A 21,064-nucleotide genomic window follows, 5' to 3' on the forward strand; every position below is an offset into this window, starting at 1 on the left:
TGTGTTTTGACAGTGTAATATTCTCCCATGCAGTTTGAGGGCAGTAATGATAAATGCAAGGGGGCCCCCTTGTCTAAAGTGCCCCAGGCCCACAGAAGGCTTAATCAGGCACTGATGATGATCATTTAAAAATGAAACCATTATATAGTGTGATATTCAGTATTACTATGCTTATTACAGTATGTATACATATTTTTTTTCACCCAAGCAATGCAGAAGAGCAATATCACTTCCAACACTGGCTTCATCCTTTTGGGATTTCAAAGTCACCAAATTTTAAGAACAATATTCTTATTTATCCTTCTTGTGATTTACTCTGCAACTGTAGGTGGAAACCTGTTAATCATTGCATTGGTGTCCTACAGCAAGGGCCTTCACACCCCGATGTACTTCTTCCTCACACAGCTGTCCATGTCTGACATCATGCTGACCACAGATATCGTCCCCTACATGCTTCATACTATTGTTAACAATGTGGGCGCAATTTCTTTCGTAGGCTGCATTACTCAGTTTTATTTTTTTGTGGCCGCAGAATGCTCAGAGTGTTTCCTTCTGACCGTGATGTCATATGACCGATATCTAGCCATCTGTAAACCACTGCATTATAACTGTATAATGGACAGTACCCTCTGCATGAAATTGATTATTACATCTTGGCTGCTAAGTTTTTCACTATGTTTGATTGACACAATAACCATTGCTTTGCTGAACTTTTGTGGATCTCAAATTATTGACCATTTCTTTTGTGACTATTCTCCTTTACTAGAGCTTTCATGTTCCGATACCTCTGTTCTGCAATTGGAAATCATGTTTCTTAGTTTTCCGATCGTTATTTTACCCTTCATATTAATTATTGTATCTTATGTGTATATTATCCAAGTTATCCTAAGGCTTTCATCCTCTTCTAAATATCAGAAAGCCTTCTCCACCTGTAGCTCCCACCTCACCACGGTTTCCATATTTTATACCACTCTGTTTTGTATTTATGTTCTTCCAACAGAAGGACAGTCAAGGAGTATCAGAAAAGTCTTGTCATTGTTTTATACAGTTGTTACCCCACTGATCAACCCAATTATTTACAGTTTGAGGAATAAGGACATAAAGAAGGCATTTCAGAAAATATCTTTGTAAATTATATTATAACATTTCTATGGCAACAATGGGATTTGGATGATAGGACAACAATATCTAGATTGCCAGTCAATTGTTCAACACTCGAAGGTTAACATGAACAAGGTCAACGTTGATTAAAAGTTGATATGCACCATGTCGAAATGGACACAGGAGCATGGAATGTTGACATGAGTTCCCTCCCCCCCAAAAAATTTGACTTGTTACCCAAATTGGCCCTTTTCCCAAGTCCATGGAAAATATGATAATATATTAGCCAAGTCTAAAGACTTTGGGGCAGAGCCGCCATCAAGGGGATGCTGTGGGCACCGTTGTCTCGGGTCCAGACATTTAGCCCACCACACCCCTCGCTGTCATGCCTGACTGCCTCCGCTGAGCTGCCCTTGCTGAAACTCACTGCTTCTGGAGCACTTCTAGAGCACAGACTTCTCCTTCACCTCCGGATAATGGCAGCCATTTAAAATGCGGCAACCTCTGGTGAGCCAATTGGAGCTTGCATACTGGCAGCTGCTCTGATTGGCTGCTGGACTGCAAGCTCTGATTGGCTCACAAGTTGGCACCATATTTTAAATGGCCGCCAGCGTCCAATGATGCAGGAGAATACTGTGCTTCTATTCAAGCACTTTGAGAGACATGGGATTTAGTGGGGGCAGCAAAGGAGAAGGGTGGGGAGGCCTGCACTTTACTCTGCTCCCCACCCCAGTGACCAGCAGAGCCGGGCGGTGAGTGAGCACCAAATGGGTGGGTATTATGTGTCATGAGGTGGGAGGGTGGGGGAGCAGGACTAGACATCAGTCCCGAGCTCCACAATTTCTAGTGGCAGCCCTGCTTTGGGGCATGAAGAACTTAAGACAGGAAATACTCTTTGGTCGAAAATTTAGGAGGAGAATGTCAACCTGTATGAGAGAGAACTTTAAAAGTAATAAGAAAATAACAAAAGAGATAGTCAGATGAATCATAAAATGGATATTTAACATGTAACCCTAGACACTACAAATACAGAAAGCATATTAGTAACAGCTATACTGTACGGATTCGGTATGAAATCCCGACGGTCATAATCCCGAATGGGTCATAATACCGACAAGGACAAAATCCCGACAAGGACAAAATCCCGACATTTAAAATCCCGACATGGACAAAATCCCGACATTTAAAATCCCGACAGGGTCAAAATACCAACATATAGAATGTACAGGTGAAACAGTCAACATGACAGGTCGCGAGGTCTACATGGTTTTTTTCACAGTTTTTTTTACCCAAATGTCGACACAGTTGACATGGACACAGTCAACGGGGGTGGCGTCACACCGCGCACCCCCCCTCCCTCTCTCCCGTCCTGCGCTGTACTCCTCCTGAGTCCTTACAGGTGACGGGTGGATGTGGTCACCCTTATTATACAATATTTTAGCTCACTTCACTTCACAAGGAACTTGCTGCGCTGACAGCTCAAAGCCGGCATTATAGCACAAAAAGCCAGGAGAGAACCAGCGTTTGCTCACAGACGGCATGGGAAGGATCAAAAGCCGGCCGCTCGATAGTAACTCCTGCACAGCCACTGACTGCCTCTCACATATAAATCTGCTTGTCTATGCTGCTGGAAGCCGGGACCACGGCTGCAGCAGAGGAGAACAGAGCTTTGACCACAATGCCATTAATTATAAGGAGAGGACGGTGAGGACGGGAGTGGAGGTAGAACGTTTACTTGCTTTCCCCACCCGGTATCACCCCTTGTGGATATTTTAACCCCGAGTTGCTGGATTATATGTATTTTAGGTTTCTTTTTACAATATTTATTTGATTTTTTTTTTCTATTTATTTGATATTATTTTGTGGCCACGCCCCTTCAACATGAAGCCACCCCCCTATATTTTTTGTTTGAGCACCCACCAGCAAAAACATAAATCGGCCCCTATGTCTCAACTGACTACTCCCAGCCCCACTCACCTGTTCCTCATCTGATCTACCTGTCATGTTGCTCTCTCACAGCACACAAAGGAGGCATATAAAACTACAAACACACACACAGATCTGAAACGGGGGGGGGGAGGGGGTGGTTCCAACACACACACAAAGGGGGAAATTTACTAAGAATACGAATACAAAATGTGCTGCGGGCTTTGACTCGAGGCTGGAAGGAGGCTGCGGCAGTGGGTGGTGATGATGAGAGGTGTCCTGATGATGTCCTGAATGTGAATTAGGTGCCCCAACGCATTTCAGCCACTAGGGCCTTTGTCAAGGAAAGGCCCTAGGCCCTAGTGGCTGAAACGCATTGGACCCTAGTGGCTGAAACGCGTTGGGACACCTAATCCCCATTCAGGACATCATCAGGACACCTCCCATCATCACCACCCACTGCCGCAGTCTCCTCCCAGCCAGGAGTCAAAGCCCGCAGCACACTGCAAGCCTGGCCAAGGGAGCCACGATCTCGCGAGAGCGGAACCCGGAAGTCACGGCAGACAGAGACTGTGGAGCCGGGTGACAGCGCATGGCTGTGCGTTCACCCGTGCACATATCAACTACATCAGATCGGCAGAACTTTGAACTTTATCCGGTAAGAGCACCCATCGGGACGCCGCTCACTGCCCTCACACGCCGGCAACACTTATTTCACAACATGTTCAATTACCATGGACAATTACCTTCCTCATTTATTATTTCTATTGCCGCATGTGTTTTAACAGAAATCCACAGGACTTGCTCAGTTTTACCCAATTTTGCTGTGGATATTTGACTATTGCAGTAGTCCATTCCCCCATCCCCTTGCCCAATACAGACTGCTGCGGTCACCCACGCAGTGACATAGGTCCCTACTAAGGGACCTATGGTGATAAAGGGACCTACATAGGTCAAACTTATACCTCACTAATAGGCCTCGTGGAGTGATACCCCGCTGGCCTATTCCTGAAATACCAGGACTCCATACATTCTCCTACTGTGACATAACCAGATTTTGATTAATAAATTCCCTTTTACTTTTACACCATCTTCTCATCTCTCAATTCTTTATTTATTCATTAATTTGTCTCTTTACTGTCAGTCACACACACACTACATGTGCCTCACAGGTGAGCGCAGTGTATTCAATCTCTTTTTTCATATTGTACTACATAGGGTGTTTAGGACCCACCCAATATACTGCAGCTCCCTATACACTCCAATTAGACCTTCATATGGTCATATCACTAGGACGCACACATACTGTAACTCAAGCGCTTTCTACCTACCATCCACTACTTAATGAAATGTACTCAGAGCTGGCAAGCAGGACAACACTGGCCGATACTAGAGAATAGGTTAAAATAAATACAAATTTATTAAACAAAACAATATTATGCTGGTGAAAAAAGGTACTTCTAAAAATATTGTGTCTAAAACAAGCAGGTTGAATCCTTACCCCTAAGGGTATTTGGAGCCAGCAAGGGATGGTATGTTACAGGGATGCAGTCCGGAAGTGTTGGGACCCGCGGTGTCCGGGTCCGACGTTCGGGTCACGGAGCGTGCGTCCCAGCCGTTGCTAGGCAGCCGGGACGTCAGCACGCTTCCGGACCCGAGCCTCCGGCGGCCGTTGCCGGGCAACCTCAACGCGGCACTACGTCACGTCCCCCACTGCTGCAGCAGCTGCCTAGGCAACGTGGACGACAGGCAGTCACCGGCAGGCGGGAGAATTTAGAATCAGCTGCTGCAGGTATTAATTAGGAGACTGCCCCGCTGGCTGTGATTGGGCAGTCCTCCTTTATATTCCCTGACAGCCATCAGACACACGCCGGTTATAGTTCTGTGTCCCAGAAGTCCAGAGTGTTCCCGGTTCCTGAGGTTCTGCTTCAGTTTGTCCACCTGTTGCTGTGTGCGTCTGGAAGGGCACCCTTCAGCCTCCAGTCTCCTAGTCCTAGTACTGATTCACCCACCCCGTTCATCCTTGAAGTGTTCCACCACACAGATAAGTTGGCATTTCCATCCCCAGCTATTTACATCCGCTGTGTATTGCTATTGTTTGGGATCTGCTGGTATCATCTGTTGTGGTCTGCTACGATTGATTGTTATTATTACATACCATCCTGTGAGCATTGTTGCCATTGTTATTATTGCATACCATCCTGTGAGCATTGTTGCCATTGTTATTGTTGCATACCATCCTGTGAGCATTGTTGCCATTGTTTGTTAGTATATTATACCATTACGCATTGTTGCGTCCTGCCGTGAGTCCGGTCATAGTAATGTAAAGTGGTATTACAATGTGTATTAAGTGTAGCTCTATAATTGTATTGGAATAACTATATTTGTGTTAAGGTTAATATGCTAATATGCTGATCACATGGCATGCTAATATGCTGATCACATGACCAGGGGTGTAGGATGAGATACAGAGTAACTGCCACTCACAGAGAAACTGCCACTTCAACGGCTGGAGGAGTGATGAGCGGGGTACTTGCTATGGACACCTTTCCTCTATTGAACTGCCCAGAAAAATAGGGAGCTGTTCAGTAAATATTGCCAGCAAGACACCTGCAGGAACGCACTAAGAGGTGCTGGCTTCACAGATTGGGATGTAGCTGATCGCAGCAAACGACAGAGCTGGGGGAGCTGCAAAAGGCCCGTGACAGGGGTCCACATCAGTGCCCCGTAAAGCTGCAGGTTTGTGCGCATCAGCCCTGTGGTGGAGGAGCAGTAGCCGGCGGTGATTTGCCAGAATCAATCACTGAAAACATCCAGAGTGGTAGATATATTGAGCCTACACCAAACGCAGCACCAACCACACTATCTTTAAAGGGAGGTAGCTTCATGTATGGCCATACTGTGTATTTGACATCCAATTTATTCATAAGTCTGGAGTGGACTTCATCGTAGGAATACAACAGAATACAACCCTTGGCCTACTTATTGGCCTGTCCTATGCAGCTTAAAGGAACAGTTAAATCTGCTAGCGCTATCCCTAGCCAGAAGCTTCTATACGCTTTCCTCTATGTTAAATGCATTTAACCATATACTGCCAACAATTGCTTCTAACTACTGGGGAGTCCAGTGAACTAAAGAGACAATATTAGGACAAAACTGAATATGACCCCCAGTTCTCTACTGTTTACGTTATTGTACCGAAAAGCTGTGTCAATAAGTGTATTTAAATGTAAGCAACTTTATTGCATAATAAGGCATAGATGTATTGCTAAGGGTATATGGTATGCTGCATGTCTAAGGTATGCTGAACTGGGCGGTGTATTGATAACACCCTGTCAAAGTGACAGTTGTTAATACCACCCAGCCTGATTACCCATATAGAGGGCTAAGTTATTATAGTGAAACTTAATGTTAGGAATATGTAAACTATTATTGCCGTTTGTTTATCTGTAAAGTAAGTGGCCTATATGGGCTATAAGTAAACAAAATCAAAATTCATGAGTGTGCTAAGTGTACTTACCTTGATTGCCTGATGGAGAGCATCCAGATCACATCCCAGGGATAAACTAGCACATCTGGAAGGTAACACCTGTTGATATAAGAAGAAAACAGTCATTGGGAGAAGCACTACATTCTCTGATAGTATATACTGTATTAACTGAAAAGCAGAGGGTATTCCCGAGCCTACCCTGTACCACTCATTAGGGTGGTTCCAACAGTTCAGGTGGAGGCACTGTGTATAACAGACATATTACTCCAAAGGGGTGACACTAAGGCGTAAAAAGGGGTTACATCTGGAGGCACTGCTGAGATGGAACTAATAAGTGGGGGTGACGTGTATAAGTGGAGTGAGAAGCACGGGGTAGATATAAAATACAGTGTGGGATTTGGAGGAAATTTCTCAGGAGTATCTGATGATGACATCATTAGGGAAGCTAAAAAATTATATTTGTGTTAGGGAACCCCATATAGTAGATAGATGGAAGGGGGCCTTAGGAGATAAGCAGGCTGTGTTGATTAGCAATTACAATTGCCTAGATGCCTCATTAATCCCTGCAAACTTGTTAGTGGAAAATATCCCTGGTAGGAGATGGAAACTTATATGGCCGATAACACCTTCTGACCATGGCAAAGACAATGCCATAGGCTTTGATAGATCAACTGAGGTTGATGAGGCAGAGGGTACTCTTTCAGAACAAGACCAAGCCCCTGTAAATAACCAACAACCTAGGGACCCATTAGAGCCACAGGTAGAGACCGTGATGGATAAAATGGTTTGCCACTTGTGGAATTATGAGGGAGGGTACCAAAGACTACGTGTGTTTTCTGGGACAATGCCGGTACCGACAGGGGAGGAGGGGTATGACATGTGGAGAGAGGCTGCTGTACAGCACTCTGAAGAGTGGAGATGTCCAGAGCATATTAAACAGCAGAGAATTGTTGAATGTTTGAGGGGTCCAGCTATGGGGATTATCCATGCCACTAGGAGGAGTAATCCCCAGGCCACTTTAAAAGATTATTTCACTGCTCTAGACTATTCATTCGGGACTTTAGAGGATGTGGATGACATTTTGTCTAAGTTGAATCAAACTTACCAAGAGCCAAATGAAACCCTCACCAATTATGTTTACCGATTAGACAAAATCCTGTATCAATTGGCTGATAAGGGGGGAATTTCAGCTACTGAAATTGATACTCGGCGAATGAAGCATGTTATAAGAGGGGCCCTCACAAATAATCCAGTGGCTCAACGTCTTAGATGCAGCCTCACCAAGACTCCACCCCCCACCCTTAGTGAACTAATAAAAGATGTAAAATTGGAGGAAGTCCAAATGAGAACCGGGAGAAGACCATCAGGAAAGTAAAAATAGTAATCCCAACCCCAGAACCCCCCACAGACAATGAGAGACTCTATAAATTACTTGAGGAACAAAATAAGAAATTAGACCAAATGATTACATGACAAGGGCGTGTTCCAACTAACAACAATAATATCCCTCCCTTGATGCGTCAAGGTCGTGGAAATGGTCAAAGAATTAATAGCCAGAATAATATCACCTGTTACAGGTGTGGGCAGGTGGGACATCGCTCTTTCGAATGTTTCCAATCTGGGGTCTTTAGTCGAACTACTAGTCAACATAATCAACAGAGCAGAGGGTGAGTTACTCAGTCGGAACTTAGAGAGGACGTCGGTGACCCCCGCACCGACTCCCGCCCTATAATTGTTAGTGCAATGGGGAGTGCCCAGTGGTCTCATATTTTCTCTGAGGGAATGATGGGACGAGCTCCAATGGTAGCCGCATTGATAAATGGGCACGAATGTAGTGTATTACTTGATAGTGGATCACAGGTATCAATCATATTCGAGAGTTGGTACCAGAAGTATTTATCGGATGTCCCCCTTTTACCTTTTGATGGATTAGTATTATGGGGACTAAACAATCAAAAGTATCCTTACCTCGGCTATGTAAGTACTAAGATTGAGTTGTCCAATGGATGTCAGGGGTATTGGGATCCATTCCCATTAATAGCTCTGGTGTGCCCTGACTCCCCTGGAGATAAAGGGTCAATATCCATAATTATAGGGACCAATTCCAATTTATATAGGGCTTTGTCTGATTGGTGTTTGTTTTAAGATAAACAAATAACAGATGCAACTACTATTAGCCCATTGAGTCTAATAGTGTATCCTGAAGATTCCCAACAATGGGAAAGTGAATTGGGATCTAAAGGTAATTCTAATTCAACTACAGACTCATTCCTCAACAAAGTGAATGAATGCTTTTCAGGAAGTGATATACCAGATAGGGACAAAGACCAGTTGATTCAGGAATTAAGACGAAGGGAGTCCGTTTTTTCCCAGAGTGAATAGGATTTGGGGTCAGCTACAGGAGTAGAGCATCGTATACATCTAAGTGACTCCACCCCATTTAGGGAACGATCACGGCGGTTAGCGCCTGCCGATTTTGAAGATGTAAGACAGCATTTGAAACACCTTCTGGAGAATCACGTCATCGCCAATTCTGAAAGTCAGTATGCATCCCCTATAGTGGTAGCCTGGAAGAAAAACAGAGAAATTTGGTTATGTATTGATTTCCGCACCTTGAACAACAGGACAGTACCCGACCAATATACAGTCCCCAAGGTTGAGGAAGCCTTAGACTCATTACAGGGAAGTCAATGGTTCTCTGTATTAGATCTGCAATGTGGTTATTATCAAATCCCGATGCACCCAGATGACCAGGCCAAAACGGCATTTATATGTCCTATAGGATTCTTTGAATTCCTTAAAATGCCACAGGGAATAAAGGGAGCATCGGCCATCTTTCAGAGAACCATGGAACAGACAGTTGGTGACATGTGTTATCGTGAAGTATTAGTCTATTTAGATTATATAATTGTATTTGGAAGAACCCTGGGTGAACATAACAACCGGCTGTTGAAAGTGTTGGATCGGTTGCAAAACCGTGGATTAAAGTTGTCCATGGAAAAATGTAAATTCTGCCAAACCACTGTGAAGTACCTGGGGCACATTGTTAGCAGGGAAGGAATAGCAACTGACAAGGAGAAAGTAGAAGCCATAAGAGAGTGGCCACGACCCAAAAATGTAAAAGATTTACGGTCATTTTTGGGGTTTTGCGGCTATTACCGGAAATTTGTTCCGAGATTTTCTAGTGTAGCTCGACCATTGACTGACTTAATAAAAGGGTATCCCCCTCATCTCCCTGGGAATACACACAAGTCAGTATCAACCCTGAAGGATTATTTCAAACCTCAGGAAGAATTTGGGGACAGGTGGACTACTGTATGCGAGGAGGCATTTAATAAGTTGAAATACAGTTTAACCCATACCCCTATTCTGGCATATGCAAATCCGCAGTTACCCTATGAAGTGCATATTGATGCCTCTTTTGATGGATTAGGGGGAGTCCTCTACCAGTGGCAACAGCAGAGGTTACGACCTATATCTTTTGTTAGTAGGGGGCTATCGGTTAGTGAGAAGAAATATGCTGTCCATAAATTGGAGTTTCTTGCTCTTAAGTGGGTGGTTGCAGAGAAATTTCATGACTATCTCTATGGTGTGAGTTTTACAGTACTCACTGACAATAACCCATTAACTTATGTAAATACTACAGCTAAATTAGATGCCACGGGACATAGATGGTTGGCTGCATTATCTAACTACAATTTTACCCTAAAATATAAGCCTGGGATACAAAATGTAGATGCTGATGCTCTTTCCAGATACCCGTACAAGGGGGCTGATAGCACCAATGATGAATGGGTGGAACTCACTGCCCCCGCCTTCCAAGGATTATGTCACCAGGTGTCAATCTTACAGGGTGAATTGCAAGAGGCCATTAGTGCTTTAAGGGCTTCAGAAGCGGCACTGCCGGTCATGTATTGTTGGCTCTTACAGTCAGAGATGAGTGGATTAATCCCTATCACCAAAGATCAATTGAGACAAGGGCAGGCCCATGATCCTGATATAGCTATACTGGTGAAATATTTGCGTCAACCCTCATCTGTACCTAGTTCCCCCAAGAGAGATAAAACTAGGGTATTGTGGCATCAGCGACAGAGGATGAAATTGAGGAAAGGGATATTATATCGGCAGACTAAACTCCCGAGGGGAAACTACAAATATCAGCTAGTGTTACCTTCATGTTACATTTCCATGGTGCTAAAAGCACTGCATGATCATCATGGACATTTAGGCTATGAAAAGACCCAACAGTTGATATCTGATAGAGTGTATTGGCCATTTATGAATCAAGACATTGATCAATACTGTCGAAATTGTAAGAACTGTATTTTGAGGAAAACATTACCCATGCATGCTGCCCCATTGGTACATCTTGCTAGTTCTGGGCCTCTGGACTTAGTCTGTTTAGATTTTCTATCCTTTGAAAGCCCTGATGGGAAAAATTGTTTGTACATTATGGGCTCCTTGCTAGGATACATACTGACCAGGGCCGGGATTTTGAAAGTAAGGTAAACCAAGAGCTGTGTAACTGCTGTGGGATAAAAAAATCTCGCACCTCACCCTATCATCCCCAGGGGGATCCCCAACCAGAGCGTTTTAATAGGACATTATTAAATATGTTGGGAACATTGGACTCTAAAAGTAAGGTACACTGGAAAAACATATTTGTCAGTTAGTACATGCCTACAATTGTACCCGAAATGCAGCTACTGGCTATGCCCCATATACCCTTATGTTTGGAAGGGAGGCCCGGTTGCCTATAGATATCTGTCTGGGCACCACTCCTAATGTCCCTACTTCCTCGTCACATACCACCTATGTAAAACAGTTGAGAAAAGAACTAAAGGAAGCATATGAAATTGCCAAGAAAGCTGCAGACCATCAAGGGGATAAAAATAAAAGAATATATGATCAGAAGGTAAAGGAAAATGTTTTACTACCTGGGGACAGAGTATTGTTGAGATGTTTAGGAACTCCCCGTAGACAGAAGTTATCCAATAGATGGATTGATACTCCCTACCGTATAGTGAAACAACTCCCTGGGATTCCAGTATATCAGTCAGCTGAAGAAAATGCAGATGCTCCAATACTTACCTACCACCGACAACATTTACTGCCAGTAGGGCAACAACTGATGTTTGACCAAGACATAGAAAACACTCTAGGCACTCCAAGGCAAAAAGACAACTCTCCTGGGAGGAGATATAACCATAATAGGCTGGATCCAGTGGAAGCACCGCATATGGAAGAAAAAGAGTTAGAAGGGGGTTATTTCTATAGGGACTCCTCCCCGGTACAGTACAGTGAGTCTCTAACAGAGAATGAATGTAGAATAGGACTGCAGGGTGATAACCCTGAGTACAATACTCAAATAGAAGCATATGATGATAATCACATGGTACTGGAACCAAGTGAAGGGGATCCCAATAGCAGGTTGGGGAACGAAAGGGCTAGAGAGCCTGAGGATCAATCCCCCTGGTATTCTACTAGAATACGTAGACCTCCCACTATTTTAACATATGATAAACTTGGGATATCTAAGGATGAGCCTCGGGTGATCCATCGAAGTATTATTTATACATGGCTTTACCAACCACACTATCTTTAAAGGGAGATAGCTTCATGTATGGAAATACTGTGTATTTGACATTCAATTTATTCATAAGTCTGGAGTGGACTTCATCGTAGGAATACAACAGAATACAACCCTTGGCCTACTTATTGGCCTGTCCTATGCAGATTAAAGGAACAGTTAAATCTGCTAGCGCTATCCCTAGCCAGAAGCTTCTATACGCTTTCATCTATGTTAAATGCATAAAACCATATACTGCCAACAATTGCTTATAACTACTGGGAAGTCCAGTGAACTAAAGAGACAATATTAGGACAAAACTGAATATGACCCCCAGTTCTCTACTGTTTACGTTATTGTACCGAAAAGCTGTGTCAATAAGTGTATTTAAATGTAAGCAACTTTATGGCATAATAAGGCATAGATGTATTGCTAAGGGTATATGGTATGCTGCATGTCTAAGGTATGCTGAACTGGGCGGTGTATTGATAACACCCTGTCAATGTGACAGTTGTTAATACCACCCAGCCTGATTACCCATATAGGGGGCTAAGTTATTATAGTGAAACTTAATGTTAGGAATATGTTAACTATTATTGCCGTTTGTTTATCTGTAAAGTAAGTGGCCTATATGGGCTATAAGTAAACAAAATCAAAATTCATGGGGGGCGTGGCCTGGACTCTGAAGCAGCAGGACGTGCTTCACTTGGGCTCCTGCACACCCAGGCTCTAAATACCCCTTTTTTGCCCCATCCGCTGACCCCCTGAACACAGTGCCTACCCCCACTCTCTTGGGAGTCCCCCGGGACCCTGGTCGCGGAGCCGGAGTGTGTTTATCGGCACACTTGCAGGTTGCGGCCTTGTCCCCTCCTTGAGCCGGGTCCTGTGTTAGGGAGGCACCCTGCCGTACCCCGGCCCGGAGGTCCAGCGCATACCCCGGGCCCCCCCTGAGCCCCTGACACTCACCCGACTCGCTCCTGCTGGGACCCGCTCGCCGCCTCCCCCCCGTTGCCCGGATGCCATCTTGGTGTCCCCTGCCGCGGCTCCTGCCCCGCCACTCCGTTGCTGGGGGACCACTGCCAGCTTCCCTACAGCCTACCACACACGGGTCCAGGGCTGCCTGTGCTGCTGCGCATCCTCTGGGCTCCGCTCGCCTCTTCCACCCCGGCAATCAACTACAGAGAAGCGGAGGCCTGGTGGAGGGAGAATCCCGGCGGCAATCTTGGAGGCCCCTGCCGCGATCGTGAGGGATTCCCTGCATTCTGGGCTCCTTCCCACAGCGTGGCCCCTGCCTGGAGAATATCACACCGGCCCTGCACTACAGGAGACCTGCATCCCCCTGGTTGCTGGGGTCTTGGTGGTCCCTGCGGACGGCAGCCATCTTGGTGTCCCCTGCACCTTCAAGGTACAGTGATACACACATACACTGGAAAAGGGAACTACACCTGCTGCTCTCCCCCACTGAACCCACCAATCTTCTGCCTACCCTATACCCCTGCGACATCCAGAGGCACTATATTGCTATAATAGCTGCACGCCCTGCCTGGCTGCCGCCGTGGTCACCAGTTGCCCCCTGAAGCATACACGCAACCTCAGTAAATAGTGGGGCCCTGGTTGGAGGACTGCCCTGTCCCCCCGGGACAGTGACCCCCCTTAAGCCTGCCTGCCTACCCTGCTCTATTTCCCAACTTAGGCACATTGGCTCTACCTCCCCCATCAAACTAGCTCTGCTCACCACCATCATGTGATCTGCTGTGCCTCCATCCCTGACCCGGACCTCCGGTCCCTCTTACCTATGTTACGCTAACATATATCAGCTACCCCCGTTGCCTTGATATACCTAGCTGTACATCTACAGAGACTACCTATATACTCCCCCAAGCACTAATATGCCTAAAGGTCATCGGAAAAATGTTGGCCCAGATGCCACCCCCAGCCTCCGCAAATTTGCTTTTTCCAGCAATAAAGACCTAGCTGACTCTGCATCAGCACCTCAGAACCGCTCTGACTCTGAGGACTCTGATCACTCCCCGCTCACACGCAAAGACCTCCGGTCCCTATTCCGTGAAGTCCAAGAGACACGTCGCTCCATCCAGGCCGTCCAGACAGAAGTCCAGAAGGCGGTCAACTCTCTCAAGGCTGAGGTGGACGAGCTTAGGGACAGGACGGACCACCTCAAAACTAAATTGGATGATGTGGTCTCCTCCCAGCAGTCGACAGGAGTTGAACTCCAGAGCCTGAAACAAGATGTGCTCCTCCTGATGGAACAACAAGAGGACCAGGAGAACAGGGCGAGAAGAAATAATATGTGAATCAGAGGCATCCCTGAAGAAGTTGACGCAACCACACTGGATAATTATCTGAAAAAGCTCTTTTCCCAGCTGTCCCCTTCTACCCCTGAAGACCACCTCCTCCTGGACAGAGCACACAGAGCCCTTCGCCCCCGCTCGCAGGATTCCTCTCAGCCGCGAGATGTCATCCTACGCTGCCATTACTTCATGGCCAAAGAGGACATTATCCGCGAAGCCAGGAAACTCTCTACAATAAATTTCCAGGGACACTCCCTCCAAATATTCCAAGATATTGCCCCCTCTACTCTCCTCAAGCGACGGGAGTTTAAACCCGTGACCTCCTTGCTGAGTGCCAATAACATCCGCTACCGCTGGGGCTTCCCTTTTCGTATCCAAATCTGGCATCAGAACCGCTTCTTGCAAGCTAAAACTCTCCAAGAGGCTCAACGTCTTCTCTGCACCCTGGGCCTCACCCCGCCAACTCCCTCACAGTCTACCTCTCCTGACCCCCAGGAAGCTAGACATGCTGAAGCTATCCCCTCTCCACGCCGCCACCTGCAACGCGAATGGACCAAAGTCCCAGCCACTGGAAAATCTGCGTCCTCGGATCCCCCCTGATGGCATACTGACAACACCTTGACGAGGTTCCTTTTCTGCTGGGGCTGGATTCCCCACCACATGGTGACTGTATTGACTTGTTTCCTTTATTATTCCAACCCTGCCGGTTACAAACAGCTCACCAACTCCCACTGTAATTTTGTGTATTTTTTCCTTAGCTAAATAGTTAGGTATATTGTTTGTTTGTGGGCCCATGCGGTTACCCCCCCCCCCACGTGGGTTCTATCAGTTTGCTGTTTTTTGGGGTAGTTTACTCTCCTTCTCTTATCTAGTATTATTATTATGTATAATGATTGGGCGCCCGGGTCGGGGGTTCCTGTTCAGGCTCCCTGTATAGCCTATGGCTGTGTATGAGCCTGGCCATGTCCCCCCATTCGGGCTATGGGCCCGATTTCGGCCACTACCACACCGTGGCTTCCTTTCTTCCCCCGGCCGATACGTTAGACCAGATGTAATTCCTTTCTCTGGTCTCCAACTTCCCATTTCCCTGTTCCCCCTTTTTTGTTGTTTTTTCCCCCTCCTAACACAGGTACCCTATGTCTTCATTATTTCCAGGAACAGATATCCTTCACTACCTCATCCTTGTTTTTTCTTGATTCAGGTGACCCTCGTGGGGGGACCAGGGGCGGTTCGTTTGGAATTCCTCCATGGCTTTTAAGATCTACTCCCACAATGTCAAAGGTTTGAACAGTTCTATGAAGCGCACTAAACTATACATCTCCCTTAAACAATCCAGAAGTGATCTGGTTTTCCTCCAGGAAACCCATTTCAAGGCATCTTTCCACCCTGAATTGAAATCTAGAGAGTTCCCCCGCACCTTCCATGCCTGTGCCTCTAAGCAAAAGAAACGTGGAGTCTCTATCCTTTTAGCATCCCATCTAACTTTTGACCTAATTGACTCCCATACGAATAGGGAAGGTCGCTGGATCATTCTGATAGGTAAATTTAATAACCTCCTGTGTACTCTTGTGAATGTCTATGCTCCTAACCAGAACCAGCGATCTTTCTTCCTGAAATTAGACTCTTATATCTCCCGAGTCCGCCAAGGCGAGGTCATAATGGCTGGGGATTTTAATGAAGTGTTGGATAACTCTGTAGACAGATCCCGGCCGCCGACGCGCCCTCAGCCCACCTGCCAATCTCCTGCCTCTTTAGCCTTACATTCTCTTCTCAAACATTACCTCCTTTATGATTCCCTCCGTTTATTTGATCCCACGGTTAGAGATAACACATTCTTTTCCTCTGTCCACAAGGTGTACTCCAGAATAGATATGATCTTGCTCAGCCGTGACCTCTCCTCCAAATTACTTAAGGCCAATGTTCTCCCTATGATTTGGTCCGACCACTGCCCGATCTCCGCGGACCTTTCTAATCTCTCCACCCACCCCCCTCCCTCCAGCTGGAGAATTAACAATTCCCTTCTGCATAACTGACTACTTCCAAATCAATGCTTCCTCTGTTATTTCTCCTCTCACCCTCTGGGAAGCTCATAAGGCCGTTATGAGGGGCCACCTAATCGCTATGGCTTCCCATTATAGAAAGAACACAGAATCCCATTTTATTGCCCTTTCAAGTAAGCTCCAGGTCCTTGAAAGACAGCACAAAACTTCCCCTTCACAGGAGAACCTCGATCTCCTTGTCAAAGCTAGATCTGACATGGCGTTGCTCCTCTCTGAGCGCACTGCCAAGGCCCTACAACGCCTGAAGCAGACGTTCTATGAGAAAGGTGACAAAGCGGACAAAATACTGGCCTCTAGACTACGAGCCCAGCGAACCCGTAATAATATCCTAGCTATAAAGACGCGCTCGGGAGCCCTCTCCTTCTCCCCTGAGACGATCTGTAAGGAATTCCAATCTCTATAATCTAAAATCCTCCGCAGGGCCTCCCAGAACCCTCCGTTGATGACATACAACGTTTCCTCCAACGTGCCTGTTTACCTAAACTAACTCCCCAGGCAACTGCCCAACTGAACATAGATATCACAGTTGAGGAGATCTCAGCCGTACTTAAAGACCAGAAATCCTCCAAAGCCCCTGGCCCGGATGGCTTCTCGGTAGCCTACTACAAAAAATTTGCCGCTACGCTGATCCCACATCTGCAAACACTGTTTAACGCTGTACTTCATGGTGCCTCCTTCTCTAAAACCATGCTTGAGGCTAGGATTGTAGTGATCCATAAGGAGGGGAAAGACCCTCAAGACTGTGCTAGCTACAGGCCAATATCGCTACTTAACACCGATATTAAGCTCTACGCCAAAATCTTGGCCTCGCGGCTTAATGGGGTGCTTCCTGGCCTAGTACACTATGATCAGGTGGGTTTTGTCCCTGGCCACCAAGCTAGGGATAATACTAGACGAGCGATTGACCTGATTCAAATCCTAAACAAGAGACAGTCCCCTTCTCTTATTCTCTCCCTGGACGCTGAGAAGGCGTTTGATCGCATCTCTTGGCCCTTTCTATTCAATGCCCTACAAGCATTTGGTATATCTGATGAGTTCCTTGCTGGGATATCTGCCCTATACTCCACCCCCATAGCTAAGGTTCTCACTAATGGACTCCTCTCAGACCCCTTCCCCCTGACCAAAGGTACGAGACAAGGTTGCCCCCTCTCCCCATTGGTTTTTGCACTAGTAATAGAACCACTAGCGGCTATGATCAGACTCTCTGATAAGGTTCGCGGAGTGGAGGTGGGTTCCCTAGAGTTTAAAGTCTCCCTATTTGCGGACGATGTCCTCCTCTCCCTTACCCACCCCCAAACTTCTCTCCCTGCCCTTACCGATATTATTCTAGAATATGGCGAACTATCAGGTTATAAAATCAATTTATCTAAATCAGAGGCGATGCTCCTCCATGTCCCCCCTGACTTGAGATCTCTCTTAAGCGCCACCCACCCATTCAACTGGCAGGCCCATAAGATTAAATACCTAGGAGTGTATATTACCTCCCATTACAACCTCCTCTACTCTGAAAATATCCCACGACTCTTGTCCAAGATTAAACAGGACCTTACTAGGTGGAAATCACTTATTATCTCGTGGCTGGGCAGGATTGTAGCTATTAAAATGAATGTGATACCCCAACTACTGTACATGTTCCAAACCTTACCTATAAAGATCCCTGTTAAAGTTCTTAATGACGTACACTCTGCTCTCTTGAAATTTGTTTGGATTGATAGGACCCCAGAATCGCCTTTTCTGCTCTTAAAATGCCTAGATCTGAGGGGGGTAGGGGCTACCCCGATGTTAAGCATTATTACCTAGCCTGTCATTTAAGCCAGGTGGTGGCCACCTTTGCCCCCCCCACGAACTATCTCTTGGGTTGACTTAGAGGCTGCTTATCTAGGGGTTCGCTCTCTGGCCTCCATATGGGGTCTATCCAGGCCTCACAGGTCTCTACTGGCTACCCCCTCCCATCCCTTAGATTCTGTGTGGCGATCTGGGATTCCTCTTATTCTCCCTACAAACTCTCCTCCGCTTGCTCCCCCATTACCCCCCTATGGAGTAATCCCGCTTTTCCCCCAGGTAACTCCCCCCATCTATTCAAAACATGGAGCATAGCTGGCCTCCGGATAGTGTATGGCCTTACGGTACAGGGCACGTGGGCCTCTATAGATGATATCAAACACTCATTTCCCTCCCTATCTCCTCCCTTCTTTGAGTATTTCCAGCTCCGGCATTTCCTCCTGTCTCTCCCCCAGGCTGACACTCTCCGGACCCCCACCCCATTTGAGTCTCTATGTCTGAATTGCCCCCTACGCAGGGGCTTGATCTCTTCTATCTACTCAATGACACTCATGGCCACTGCTGTTTCTCCCAGCCGCCATGAAAGAGATTGGGAGCTGGACCTGGGGCCGCCACCTGACGACTCTTGCTGGGATGAAGTACGAGAGGGCATAGCTAAAAGCTCTATCTCCACCCGACTCAAATAAACATCTTACAAGCTATACTATAGATGGTACTATACCCCAGTGAGGCTCTCCAAAATGTTCCCCTCCTCCACCCCTATGTGCTGGCGAAACTGTGGCCATAGAGGGACGCTATTCCATATCTGGTGGACGTGTCCTTCTATCTCCTCTTTCTGGACTAAGATAGCTCTGCTCTTGAAGTCTATCTCAGGTATCCCACTCCCCCTAGACCCATGGTCGTTTCTACTTGCTCGTCCCTTCCCTGACTTAGACTCCTCCCTGAATAAGCTACTATCCCATATTTTAACCGCGGCCAAGTCCCTTATTGCTAAAAACTGGAAGTCCCCTGCCCCCCCTACAGAATCCGCCCTAATTAATTATGTCTGGTCAATAGCTGCAATGGAAAAGATAACCTATTACCTTCACGATTGTCCCCATAAATACGATATTGTCTGGGGTCCCTGGCTCCTACATATGGCCCCTGGACCTCTTCCACCTGTAACCACTCCCCTAGTGCGCTTCTGTGACTTAAGTGGATGCCTTTGCTGTATCGAGCCGCCCGACACCCCCGCGGGGCTACACCTCTTTCTACTCAGTAAGCTTTTCCCTTTGCTTTTGTTTCCTCAAACAACTACAACTTGTAATTACCTGAATCGTGTCATATATACAAGAAAATTATGTATATCTGTACCTGTCCCTGACCCTCTTCCCCCCTTACTTTTTTTTTTTTTCTCTCACCCCTGTCTCTCCCCCCTTTCCCCTTTCCTCCTCCTACTCCTCCCATTCCCTGTCTGTGCCCTCCCTCATCATTTCCTACTTATTTGTTCTTGTTTCAATGTAAAAAAAAAGAGAATGTCTTTTTTCCTTATATCTAATGTGATTTTACTTTGTATTGATTCTCTTAGAAAATAAAAAGTAAAAAAAAATAATAATCAAAATTCATGAGTGTGTTAAGTGTACTTACCTTGATTGCCTGATGGAGAGCATCCAGATCACATCCCAGGGATAAACTAGCACATCTGGAAGGTAACACATGTTGATATAAGAAGAAAACAGTCATTGGGAGAAGCACTACATTCTCTGATAGTATATATTAACTGAAAAGCAGAGGGTATTCCCGAGCCTACCCTGTACCACTCATTAGGGTGGTTCCAACAGTTCGGTGGAGGCACTGTGTATAACAGACATATTACTCCAAAGGGGTGACACTAAGGCGTAAAAGGGGTGACAGTGGGAGTATTCTCTGTCAGTCCATCTCGCTGCGTAGACACCCCCTTGGGGCTCTGTGGGCTCCTCTTCACACGTGGGTTCTAGTTAGTTGTCCCCTTGCTCTCTCCTGGCCTTGGTGGACGCATTGTCACTCTTAAGACCTGGTGGCATCGGGGTCGAAGCTAGACTAACTGGCTCCTTCGAACGCAGCTATTATAGGCGAAGCCTAGTTCCGCACGCATCCGACAACCCTAGTCTGAGGCAACAGAGGTAGGGCAGGCGAGGACGCACCCAGATCCTAACATTATAACCAGTCAAAAGATATACAGACTAATCTTACAGAAGAGATGGATCCCACTCCACAATCCGCAGCTCAGGTTCTGGCCGGCCAGGTCTATAATCTCACCCAGAGACTCCAGGACCTTACCCTCCGGGTTAATGCACAGGATGAAAGGGTAGCACAGTACCTTTCCACTCCCCGCCCGGTAGAACCCAAAGTTAGTCTCCCGGATCGGTTTTCGGGGGATCGGTCCCAGTTTTTAAAATTTTCATGAGGCATGTAAACTTTATTTCAAGCTGCGTCCATTGTCCTCAGGCACTGAGATGCAAAAGATAGGGATAATTATTTCCCTCCTCCAGGGGGACCCCCAGACATGGGCTTTTGGGCTTCCCCCAGGGGGCTGAGGCTCTCGCCTCGGTGAATAATTTCTTTGCTGCTATGGGCCTTCTTTATGATGACCCCGACCGTACCGCTTCAGCAGAAGCTAATCTGCGGTCCTTGAGACAGGGTAGGGGTCCTGCTGAGTTGTACTGTACTGAATTTAGAAGATGGGCAGTGGACTCTGGCTGGAATGACCCAGCGCTTCGCAGCCAGTTCCGGGTTGGTCTGTCTGAGCGGATTAAAGATTCTTTAGTGCAATATCCTGTACCTGCATCCCTGGATGAATTAATGAAAC

At 46.4% G+C, this 21,064-nt stretch overlaps 1 protein-coding gene across 1 annotated transcript; it reads left to right on the forward strand.

The window, feature by feature from the left end:
• Positions 1–210: 210 nt before the first annotated feature.
• Positions 211–1,131, forward strand: LOC146073424 (olfactory receptor 5G3-like). The gene has a single exon (XM_083180602.1). The coding sequence runs from the start codon at positions 211–213 to the stop codon at positions 1,129–1,131; it is 921 nt and encodes a 306-aa protein (XP_083036728.1).
• Positions 1,132–21,064: the final 19,933 nt, after the last annotated feature.

The sequence above is a fragment of the Crinia signifera genome, chromosome 4 (genome assembly GCF_055691185.1).
Source record: "Crinia signifera chromosome 4, ASM5569118v1, whole genome shotgun sequence".
NCBI lineage: Eukaryota > Metazoa > Chordata > Amphibia > Anura > Myobatrachidae > Crinia > Crinia signifera.

Coding starts and splice junctions, on each gene's coding strand:
- LOC146073424 (XM_083180602.1), top strand. CDS start 211: ATGCAGAAGAGCAATATCACTTCCAACACTGGCTTCATCCTTTTGGGA.